At 34.3% G+C, this 13,013-nt stretch overlaps 1 protein-coding gene across 5 annotated transcripts in view; it reads right to left on the bottom strand.

Moving 5' to 3' along the window:
- Nucleotides 1-13,013, bottom strand: part of Snx13 (sorting nexin 13) — a 119,154-nt gene that overhangs the window by 60,691 nt on the left and 45,450 nt on the right. For all 5 annotated transcript variants that reach the window (XM_048339734.1, XM_048339735.1, XM_048339737.1 and 2 more), the window contains 4 exons: nt 10,305-10,426; nt 10,117-10,218; nt 8,206-8,294; nt 2,278-2,361 (listed from right to left, as the gene is read on the bottom strand). In XM_048339734.1, coding sequence (XP_048195691.1) covers nt 2,278-2,361; nt 8,206-8,294; nt 10,117-10,218; nt 10,305-10,426 — 397 coding nt within the window. The remainder of the gene's footprint in view (nt 1-2,277; nt 2,362-8,205; nt 8,295-10,116; nt 10,219-10,304; nt 10,427-13,013) is intronic.

Genomic DNA, 13,013 nt, shown 5'->3' with positions numbered 1-13,013 from the left:
AATTTGCATTTAAGACACATTTATCCCACACTAATTAAAATATGAAAGCTCAAATATACTTCAATGAAAGATTAGGTAAACAATTGATAATATATTCTAAATGAACACTTTTTGCACTGAAAAAAGATATGGAAAATTTTTAAAGCTGTTATATTAGGTGAAACATGCCAGACACTACATGATTCCACTTACATGAAGGTCATTAATAAACAAAACTAACTTGTGATAATAAGAGAATAGAGAGGGTTGCCTCTGAGGGAAGAAATGGACTTACTGAAAGTAAGTAAAACAAAGTTGGCAAATGAAAGGAAGAATCAAGTGCTATCACTTCCAGAAAAACTATAGAAATACAAAAGTAATCAGAAATACAAAAATAATAAGACAAGTTTTGCCTATAGGTAACCTAGAATCTCTGATAAGAAACGCTAATTGCTATTGCAATTACTTTGATAATATGTCTTTGGAAATTAAAGTGTTATCAAGTCATCCTTTCCTAGGAACAGCAGACTTGGAAAGCAGGAAGGCGGAAGGAAAGAAGAAAGGAAGGGTGGGAGGGAGGGAGGGAGGAAGGAAGGAAGGAAGGAAGGAAGGAAGGAAGGAAGGAAGGAAGGAAGGAAGGAGAGGAAGGAAGGGAGGAAGGGAGGAAGGGAGGAGAGGAAGGAGAGGAAGGAAGGAGAGGAAGGAAGAAGAGGAAGGAAGGAAGGAAGGAAGGAGAGGAAGGAAGGAAGGAAGGAAGGAAGGAAGGAAGGAAGGAAGGAAGGAAGGAAGGAAGGAAGGAAAGAAGGAAGGAAGGAGAGAAAGGAAGGAGAGGAAGGAGAGGAAGGAAGGAAGGAAGGAAGGAAGGAAGGAAGGAAGGAAGGAAGGAAGGAAGGAAGGAAGGAAGGAAGGAAGGAAGGGGAGAAAGGAAGGAGAGGGAGGAAGGAAGGAAGGAAGGAAGGAAGGAAGGAAGGAAGGAAGGAAGGAAGGAAGGAAGGAAGGAAGGAGAGAAAGGAAGGAGAGAAAGGAAGGAGAGGAAGGAGGGAAGGAAGGAAGGAAGGAAGGAAGGAAGGAAGGAAGGAAGGAAGGAAGGAAGGAAGGAAGGAAGGAAGGAAGGGGAGGAAGGAAGGGGAGGAAGGAAGGGAGGAAGGAAGGGAGGAAGGAAGGGAGGAAGGAAGGAAGGAAGGAAGGAAGGAAGGAAGGAAGGAAGGAAGGAAGGAAGGAAGGAGAGGAAGGAAGGAGAAGAAGGAAGGAGAGAAAGGAAGGAGAGGAAGGAGGGAAGGAAGGAAGGAAGGAAGGAAGGAAGGAAGGAAGGAAGGAAGGAAGGAAGGAAGGAAGGAAGGAAGGAAGGAGAGAGAGAGAGAAATTGAAGAAGAAAATCTAGATTTCAAACATCTAGATTCAAAGGTCTACAAAATATCCTAAAGGTCAGATAGTACATTTAAAACTCTCATTTGACTCTGTTTGAAGACAACCTAAATAATCCAAAATGAAAAACAAATTGTGCTAGTAAACTGAGTAATTACAAATTCTTTGATATGTGTGATAAAAGGAAAACAACTATGAGTTACCTGCTCATAGACACTAACAATAAAAGATCGAGAAATAAATCATCCTGACTAGTATTCTATTGTCCTTATTTTCCTAAATATAGAATGTAAAGTGTGAATTATGTGTTACTGAAATAAATCAGAGCTAGAGATACATTTGAAATAAAACACAGGTTGGGAATCCCTAACCAAATATCCAAAACCCCAAACTTTTGAGCATTGGAACAACATGAAAATTCTACATCTATCTTCATGTCAAAGGTCACAGTCAAAATATGAGCACAATAAAATACAAAATTGCCTTCAAGTTATGTCAACAGGTACTTATGAAACATACATCAATTTCATGCCTAGATGGGATCTTATCTCCCAAATAATATCTCACTATATATGTGGAAATATTCAAACATCCGAATACTTCTGGGTTCTTAGCATTTCAGTTCAGGGACATACAACCTGTAGTAGCTGTTAAAAAACACATTATCTGTGTACATACGAAGTAAAATACCCTACATTTAAATATAGCCAGTACCCAAACAAGAAGGAAGATAATGAACTTCCTGAGAACTTAGATAGTATATTCATTAGAAAGACATATTGGAAATATAGGAAGAAATATGGATGTAGTTTTGTGTGTGTGTGTATGTGTGTGTGTGTAAATTGCTGCTTAACAGCTCTGATCACCAAAGTGAACTTTTACATTAAACATACTTTCATAAACAAGTTGGAACTTTAAAAGGAAACTACTTACCATCCATATAACATATTGATTAATATAATCAGGATCACTGAGTTGATTTATTAATGGAAGAAGAATTCCTCGTGCAAGGATTTCCTAAATTGTACAAAAGACAAATTTAATCCAACATATTTCCCAAATCCATAACATCCTAACAATGATGTTACATGACATGGATATGATATATATGAAATTAAAATATGATAACCAGTGCAATCTTATAAAAAGCTACTATATCTGTTAAATGAGATAAAGCTATAATACATCAACTTGGACACATCTCCACTGAAAAATACTTGTCTATTTTAAAAAAGGTAAATCATTAAACATTAATCTTCAAATGTGGATTTACATCTACATTCAAGTATAAAAACAAAGAAAAAGAAAAGGCTATACAAATTTTATAATCATGATTACTTCAAGGGAAGAAATAAGATAGCTACAGTAAAATATCAATATTGGTTCAACCTGGGTAAGCAGCATATAAATCTCTTCTATTTCTTTTCCTAATAGATATGTTTAAAATAATCTCCTTACAGCTCTTTAAAATGTAGCCCTTTTTATTTTTTTAATTTAGTGATATCATTCCATTCTAATAGATGTTTGCCCTTCCTGTAAGGTCTTACTGAAGAGATAAGCCATTATCAGATCATCAGAACTATTTTTCACTAAGACAAGCCTAAAATATACTTCTGGTTTGCATTTCTAGCATTTATCACTTATTATTTTTCAACGTTATTGTACGTTTTTCTCTAGCACACTACCACTGTCTAGACATTTTCCCTACTAAAACGCTACATATAAAAAACAGATTGCATATGAATAGAATTATAAGTGATCAATTTATGGACCTACCTTCAAAAATATTTATTATCTCTCTAATCTCAAGGCCATTGGATCATGTGATAAATGAGCAGAAATTTTAAAAACTAAGAATTTAAAACTGAAACTATTTACTTTAAAACTGATTATTTACTTTTCTATTTTTTTCATTTATTTATTGTTAAATTTATTTATTGTTACAGAGGGGTTACAGTGTTTCATACGTTAGCTTCTCCCTCTTTTCTCCCTCCCATCTCTCTCACACCAAAGAAATGTACAGTTGTTTTACATTATTTGGTTTTATAAGTATTGCTGTTGCATTGGTCTGTCTTTTTAGCTTCTGTCTCTCTATTCTGGTTTTCCCTTTCCCTTCCCTAATTCCAATACATGTATATACAATATGTAGGGTATTAAAATCAGTTACAGTGATATCAAGGGTAAAACCACATGAAAAAAAGACAAAAGAAAAAGGGTATAATTTCACACAGTATGTTGAAAATAACAACAACGATAAACCACTTGTTTCCATAACTTGGAATTCATTTTACTTGGCATCATCTTATGTGTTCATATGGACACAGCTAGTCCTAGCAGAGGATTACAATAGCTCAATAGCTGTGTCCATACTTTTCCATATTCAAAAATAATTACTACATCTCTAATTTCAAGGTCATGGCAGACATTTGCTACATAGGTAGAAATAAACTAAGAATTTAAAACTGATTGTTCTCATGTGGTACTAATATTTAATTAAAATCTAATTTTAATGAATATCTAAATCTAGTTTATTAAATTTATATCTAAATTTATAAAATATTTCTCAAGCATTCTGGAGAGGCTAAACAATCATAAAGTTAATACTTTTCTAAGTACAAAATCAATACATGACACTTTACCAGGTCTCTAATTTACTTGGACAATTTTCTTACATCAGTTCACAGACTGTATGATAGTGAAACAATATTTCAAAAATGCATTAAATATTAGCAATGAATTAAATATCAATTCAACAGTCATTAAAATTAGTAGTACTTTAAACGCAATAATTTTCAGGAATACTTCTAGATACATTAAAAAATTAACCAAGTATTGCCTTTTACTAGATTAACTTTTGTCTCTAACTTATTCAAAGTACATTATTCTACCAAATTTCTTTCTGCAAATTATGTCTCTGGCTACACATGTTCAAATTTTAAATTGTACATTGAAAGAAAAAAATTCACCCATTCAAAATCTGTTTTTCAAAATTTCAAAATGAAAAAACTCATTGGAAAGAATTTTGTGTTAGTATAATTAGTGAATCGGGCTGAACTTTGATCTACAAATCTGACTCAGAAAAAGGTCTGGTTAGAGGAGGACTATTAATTTACCTACAATTTCTGGACAGATCCTAGTGAACTCTTTTTTTAAATTTTTACTCCACAGTAAGTACCATTTCCATTTAATTCTTAGTTTAAGATACCAACTTCTAGAAGATGGCACCAGTTATCAATATATGTGCCTGAAATAAACTCATCAAAGCTATAACTTTTTAAAGGAATAACTCCTAGCAACAGCAATACAAGAGATTAAATAGCAATTACCTCAATGACTTACACAATCTATACAAGTAACCCCCATAAGAGCTCTTCTCTCTGTAACTTCATCTAAGCAAAAATGTCTTTTGAGAAAACTTGTACTTAATTACTGACAAAAGAAAACTGATCAAGAACCCAGCAACCAACTTCTAGGCATTTACCCAAAGGATCACAAGGCCATACTAAAACTACCAGCACAACCATGTTCAATGCCGCATTATTTACTATAGCTAAAATATGGAACCAACACAGATGACCCTCAGTAGATGAACAGATCAAGAGAATGTGAGACATACACACAGACACACAGACACACACACACACACACACACACACAATGGAATTCTATGCTTCTATCGGAAAGAATGGCATTGCCCCATTCATAAGGAAATGGAAAGACTTGGCAAAACTCATACTAAGTGAAGTGAGCCAGACCCAAAGAAACAGATTCCATGGTTTCCCCTCATTGGTAATAATTGGTAAATATCTGATAGTCCTAGCAGAAGATCACAAGATCATATAAGATGATGCTAAGCAAAATGAAATCCAAGATATGGAAATAAGAGGTTTTTTACTGTTGTTGTTATTTTTAATAAGTTTTTTTCTTTCCTCTGGTTTATACCCTTGTTGTTACTGTATTTGATTTTGGTACCCTGGGTATTGTATATATGTTTATCTGAGTTAGGGAAGGGAAGCGGAACAACAAAATGGTTAGACAAAAGATAAAAGGAGAAGCAATGCAATTGCAATACTCACAAAACAATATGTTGGAACTGTATTGGGGGAAGTGGGAGAAAAGTGAGGAAGGGGGTAACAAGTCTAACAAGTAATATACTCACTACCATACATATGCAACGGTAACCCCTCTGTATATCACTTTGACAATAAAATTACAAAAAACAAGAAGTATCAACTGAAAACAAAAACTGATCCACTGAATGTAGTCCTCCCCAACTTTCCTCACTGAAATAGACTTAAAACATTGCTCCTTTTTCTGTTACTTATTTTAAACAGTTCATGTAACAAGGCAGTTCTTCATTCAATGATCTTGAGTCAGAATAATCCTTCAAGAGTTGCAGTAACATCTGCATCACAAGCAGTAAGTATTTGCTATGAGTCAGGAATTATGTTAGCTACTAGGTATATAATGATTGTTCACATAATCCCTGCCCTGAAGGAATATGTAATGTTTTAAAGAAAGTTATCAAGTAAGTAAACACAAGAACCAAATTTTCACTTTAAAATACTGCAAATGCTATGAAAGAAAACAAGTGGGTGGTATTCACAGAAATATGAACGTACAAAGGAGTTTATGATTTAGAGATAAGGAAGGAATCTGAGGAAATGATGTTAGTACAATAAGAGACTATTTCATCATAAAAATCAGAAGAAACATTCTGAGCTAAAGGTAAAGCATAAGACAGTTCTATAGTGAGTTGGAAGAAAATTAGGGTGGCTTTAATAGTGGCTACATACAAAGACTGTATCCTTGACCAAAGTTTAGAACCCCTCTAAAGCCTCCTCCCACTTAGGTCTCAACCTTGGAACCACTGCATGACACATGTTAGCATGAATTTTGTCTAGCCAGAACTATCACAGCCTCTATGTGATCAAGTTATTCATCCCCACTCTTAAAATCTCATCACTCTGGCCTACTTTTCAGAAGATTAGGATTAAAGTTCTTTTAGTAGTCTCTCCTCAATATACCTCCTACACATACCTACACTCACCCTGTCCCTTAAATATAAACCTGTATTTGTTATTGTATTCCAAATCAAGTGTAGTTCGATACTGAAGTCTCATTTCCTTCATTGGAACTGTTCCTGAAATAAAATTTTCTTCTATCACTTTAACTATTATGCAGCTCTAGATTAATCTGACACTCTATGGCATTCTCTCTCTCTCTCTCTCTCTCTTTTGTTTTGGCAGCTCCTGGGGCTTGAACAATAGGGCCTGGGCACTGTCCCTGAGGCTCTTTGTGTTCAAGGCTGGCATTCTACCACTAGAGCAACAGCACTGCTTCCAGCTTTTTCTGAGTAGTTTATTGGAGACAAGAGTCTTATGGACTTTGCTGCCTGGGATGGCTTCAAATCACAATCCTCAGATCTCACTCTCCTAAGAAGCTAGGATTACTGGCATGAGCCACTAACATCCACCTTACATGGACACCCAGCTTACACGGTGTTCTTAAAGGCTAGAAAGCTAAAAGTCCTGTCACACAGGGCTTCCTAAGTCTCTGGAAGGACTCAGACTTTGAAAATGTGACTCTATGGTCACATTATTCACAAAGATGCAGAAAAGACAGAAAAGTTATACAGACAATATGGTTTCAATTTTGGACATTTAAAAGTTAAAATTTCAAGTAGTAATTTCAAGGAGACTACTAATCAGAATAGCCTAGTGTTCAGAAGGAAAGTTTAGACTAGGGTTATAAACTTGAAACTCATTAGCATTTGGATAGGGTTTAAAGCCACAAGAATGAATAAGCAAGAGGAATGCTTATGGAAGAACTTAAATAGCTAAAAGTTTAGTAGAAGCAGAAGAAGCCAAGCATATAGTAGATGTGAACCTAGCGGGAGACGGACATACCAGGTATTACCACCTTTGATAATGACTGTAGTTAATAACAGGGTTCCCATCAAAGTGTAGCAATTTCTACTTACTTCATTTAACTGCCATTAACAGAATGAAAACACTGATTCAAGATATGTAGATGTTAGAAAATTGTGTGGGACTGTTTGAACAGTAAGATAACATGCAGAAAAGCAAGCTTTGGGAATTGGTATCCACTATAGAAAGAAAGACTAAGAAAATGACAAGCCTTCTTTATTAGGAAAATTTATTTTCATTTTATCCATTCAACCAGAATAAAGTCTCAAACAGCTAGCATTTCTCAACCATAACAAGCAGCCAAATCTTTTACATTTACACACACACAATTGTATTCTAAAAGAACAGAGAAAGAATGAATTCAAGATTACTGCTTTTATCAAACTTACTTCTATTCCAGTTACAAAAAACACAATCTTGGCTGCCTAGTTTTTAGTTTGAAGTTTCTGTCTGAGATGTTACTTTTATCTAGCTTAATTTGGCTAAATCTCTAGTAGTGATGAAATTGTTACGAGTATACCTTTGTTATAACCAAAAAAACCAAGCACTTAAATTAAATCAGATGGTTCTTAAATAATAATTAGCCAGGAATCTCTGAGAGATCAGAAAAAGGGTCTTCTCAGGATCAAGTAACTGAGTCAAACCATATTTCCCTCACAAGCACATAGTAAGGCTTTTTTCAAAAGGAACATGATGGCATGATACCATGATCTATCAACTAATAGAATACGTGCTGATATACTCTTGTGCCTTACTTTTTCTTTTTCATTTAGCTTATAATACATACATATTACAAAGAGAATCCACAGAAGGAAAAACTCTTTGAGGTCTACAAAATTTTTAAGAGTTCCTCAGGGTCTTAAGGCTGAAAACTGTGAGAATTATCTATTACTTTTAATATAGGCATTATCTAGAATAAGCTTACACTTACCCTGACAAAGTAGCGCATGATCTTGTTCTGGAAATCTCCAGGAGGTAGCAGTAAATATAATAAGACCTCACACAAATCCCTTAGGAATCCTAAAAATAGAAAAAGTAGCTCTAAAAACTTGAGAAAATTGAGTATTCACTTACTCCTAATAGAAGACATAAAAATGTTAGAAACAATTTATTCCCTGGTTACATGGCTTATCACTTTAGTAATTAGCACATTCAATAAAAATTATTTCAGTTTTCTAAGTACCTATTATTCACTAATCAAATTACTAATATTTTTTAATTCTCATAAGTTTTAACCAGTGTTTGAATAAGGACAAATTCTGACTACATTTTTCTCCAAAACACAGGTAGATATTCCATTTACTTTCTATATTTACCATGTATTAATTACTTTTGCATACTTAGAAGTTATTTTAACATTGAAAACTATATCTTTTTCAATAAAAAAATCTGTTACCTCTGCAAGAAGTAAAAAATGAAGAATACCTTTCTTCTAGCCTACTAGAAGTTGTGTTGTGTATACTATACACAACAGCATAATAGTACAACATAACATCAATATATCCACGTCTCCAATTTTAACTATCATTTAATAATAGTGAAAAGAGAGGCAAATAAAAGTTAAATTTTAAGCAGGCACTAGTGGCTTACACTGTAATCCTAACTAAACTGGAAGCTGAGACCTACTGATTTGAAGCCAGCCAGGAAAGAAAACATGCAAAATGCTGGTCTATAAGTATGGCTCAATTGATAGAGCTTGCTAGCCATAAAGTAAGCTGAATAGTGACAATAAGAAGACCGGGAGTTCAAGTTTCACTTATAGGCACAGATAACAACAACAAAGCAACTAAATTTTATAATAAAATTTAAAAGAGGGGAAAACAGGAATACGAATAGAATGATAAAAAGGAAAGTTTAGCACATTTTCAAAATTAGGTAAGATATAAAATAAAACTGAAGAGTTTCTAGCCAGGCACGAGTGGCTCACATCTGTAATACTAGCTACTCAGGAGGCTGAGATCTGAGGATCATGGTTTGAAGCCAGCCTGGGTAGGAAAGTCCATGAGACTCTAATTTCCAATGAATCACAGAAAAGGCTGGAAGTGGAGCTAAGTGGTACAGCAGTAGCCTTGAGCAGAAAAAAAGCAGCGCAAGGACAGTGCCCAGACCCTGAGTTCAAGACCCAGGACAGACAAAACAACAACAACAACAACAACAACAACAACAAAGCACTGAAGAGCCTCAACTGAAATTTGCTAACTTCCCACAAAGGAAAGACAAGTCCATGTCCATTGAAATCTATATATTTAAAAGTATTTAATCATTCTCTTAGGTAGACTCTTGAAGCAAAAGTAATAAATTCAAGGGGAAAAGAATAGTTTGTGATATAACTGCTTAATTATAAAGTGTTTTGTTTGTGTATTTTTTTCAAATTTTTATTATCAAACTGATGTACAGAGAGGTTACAGTTTCATACATTAGGCACTGGATACATTTCTTGTACTGTTTGTTACCTCGTCCCTCATTCTGTGTATTTTTAAAAATGTAGAAACTTTAAGAGTTAAAAGTGAATAGTGTCGACCAAGTCTGTGAATACTGTATATGTTCTTGATACATTGTATACTGTATATATGTCTATCTGACCTAGAGAAGGGATAGAAAAACAGGACGTAAGATATCACAAGAAATGTACACACTGCCCTACTATGTAACTGTACCCTTTTTGCACAACACCTTGTAAAAAAATTTGTGTTCAATTAATAAACAAATAAAAAAAAGAAAAAAAAGTGAATAGTGTCTTCATTATGCTGTCTGTCTTGTGTAAGAATAGTTTCACTTTAGATCTATTCTGCTATTTTGTCTTTAACAAAAGAGCTCAAAAGAGCTATATTAAAAAGAAAACCTTCTTCATCTTTGGGAGAAGTGCACACTAGGTCACGGCAAACTTCCTTCTCCATTTCAACTTCAACTTCAAAGAAAGTATCTACAAGATCTTCAGCTGTACCTGGAAAAAGAGAGAAACAATTCATAACACACACTGATACAACATATTTTTAAAATCCTAAGTCTCGAACAGAGTGAGAATATTACCTTTAACTTGATCATCTTTCTCTGTTACTTTCTGTTGAGCCTTTCTGAATACTCGCAGGTGTGTTCCAAAATCATCTACAATGCGTGTGGTAAAATAAGGTTGCCAATCTATTTCTTTTGACCTTACAGAAAACACATTATAAAAGCATTATGTGCATTCTTTATAAAAAAAAAATAAGGTGATTTTAATGACAGAATGATTAGCACAGAAACTACAAACTTGCTTATGCTCATTATGTTCATTAATTTATCATGTTCATTAATTTCATTATGTTCATTTATTTATTTTACATCTTAGATTCCACTTCACTAGACCCAAAGTATATTTGTATGCCAAAGCTTTAAAGTACTATTAAATTCTTAAGAGTTTCCCAGTTGATTCTGAAATAAGTTTGACCACTAGTACAACATATATTTAACTAAGCACAGAAATAAAAATAAATAAGGGATCAGAATGTTATGTTGGTTTTTTTTGTTGTTGTTGTTGTTTTGCCAGTCATGAGGCTTGAACCTAGGGCCTAAGGACTGTCCATGGCTTCTTTTTGCTCAAGGCTAGCACTCTACCACTTGAGCCATAGTGCCACTTCCAGCATTTTCTATGTATGTAGTAATGAGGAATCAAACCCAGGACTTCATGCATGCTAGACAAGCACTCTAACACATTCTAGGCCACATTCCCAGCCCCCAGAACGTTTTGTTTGTATTTTAGCCATTTCTCAGTTTCTTCCCCATCCATTCTGAATTCTGTACATTCTTTACATACAGAACCCAAGCTCTGAACCAAATATCCCTGCTATCAGCCTAATTTCAATTTATAATGCTAGCACTTAAACACAGGTGTCAGTGCCTACAGTCTATAGTCCTAGCTATTCAGGAGCCTCAGGTCTCAGGATGATGATTTGAAGCCAGCCCAGGCAGGAAAAGTATGTAAAGACTCAAGACTAGTGTTCTACCACTCTGAGTCATAGTGTTACTTCCTTCCTCTTATATATAAAATAAATTCATAATTTTATGTAAATTTACTCAGTCATTTATACTTGAAATTTTTGTAAAAACAGAATCCACTTACTATTAGGTCACTAAGATAATTTAATCCACAAAAGGTTCTAACAAATTTAGAAGAAAAACTATAGTGCTTCATTTCAAATCTGTTGTGTTTAATGGTCCAATACTATTTATTTAATTCACTAATTTTTTTTAAAAATTGAATTTACCAATTTCAGAAAACATTCCAGTAACACCCATTTCAAGACATTACAGTAGGTAATAACATTTAAAATGAGTGAAATTGACTTGGATGCTGGTGGCTCATGCCTATAATCCTAGCTACTCTGGAAGCTGAGATCTGAAGTTGGTGGGTCAAAGATAGACTAGGCAGAAAAGTCTTTGAGATACTGCTCTTAACAAGAAAAAAAGCTAGGAGCTGAGTTGTGGCTCAAGAGGTAGTAAACCAGCCTTAAGCTAAAAAGTCAGGGGAATGTGAGGCCCTGAGTTCAAACCCCAATACTCTCTCTCTCTCTCTCTCACACACACACACACACACACACACACACACTCATAACCATTCATTTCTACTTACAACAGACACATTTGACAAAGATGAAATAGAAAAAACAACATTCAATCTCTACTTTCAACATAATTATTTTCCTTCACTTTGACTTTCTTCTAATGATTACATAAAAACGTAAGAGATGTCAAATCAAAAGATCTTATGTAAATGAGGAAGAAAAATATATTCATTCTTGTTTATAAACATAGAGAATATACACTAAATTTTCTAATAATATTTACCTTAAGAAAATTAAAAGATTATGATAGTTAACTGCTTTCTAAAATTATAGCAAATGATACGTAAGTAGAATGTGAATTTTTAAAATAACATTCAATTCTGTAATAGCCTTACTTCCTTCAATTATATTCAATACATAGTTTTCTACTGAAGCTCTAATTATCAATTATCCTTGAATAATGTCAAATGAAATCTTCTTGTTTACTTTGTTTAAAATATTCTCCCATATGATACCTATTCTAGTAAAATCACACTGGGTATTGCACAACAGAACTTATCCAACATTTGCATTTTATTATTTAAAGATTTTTTTCCTTGGGCCAGGGATGTGGCTTAGTGGTAGAGAACTTGCCTAGCAGGCATGAAGCCCTGGCTTCAATGCTTCCATATCACATAAAGAGAAAAAGCCAAAGTGGAGCTGTGACTCAAGGGGCAGAGTACTAACTTTGAGCAAAAGAAGTTCAGGGACAGTGTCCAGGCCCTGAGTTCAAGCCAAGGACAGAGAGGGAGAGAGACAGAGAGAGAAAAAAATAAATAAAAGAGGAGTCATGGGCTGGGAATATGGCCTAGTAGTAGAGGGCTTGCCTCATATACATGAAGCCCTGGGTTCAATTCCTCAGCACCACATATATAGAAAAAGCCAGAAGTGGTGCTGTGGCTCAAGTGGTAACGATGCTAGCCTTGGGCAAAAAGAAGCCAGGGACAGTGCTCAGGCCCTGAGTTCAAGCCACAGGACTGGCAAAAAAAAAAAACAAAACACTTTTTTTTTCAATTTAAAAATGAGCATATTTCTTATATTATAAAATGTGATTCAATCAGCACTATCCTAGAAAAATACAATTTACAATAAAGCTCTGTAGCTATATATTTGACAAAATGGTTTCAAGAAAAAGCTAAGAAGTTAACTGGAAAGAAGC

This window comes from Perognathus longimembris, chromosome 2 (assembly GCF_023159225.1).
Source record: "Perognathus longimembris pacificus isolate PPM17 chromosome 2, ASM2315922v1, whole genome shotgun sequence".
Lineage (NCBI taxonomy): Eukaryota > Metazoa > Chordata > Mammalia > Rodentia > Heteromyidae > Perognathus > Perognathus longimembris.
Note: the sequence above shows the minus strand (reverse complement) of the source record. Positions and strands in the feature narration are given on the sequence as shown.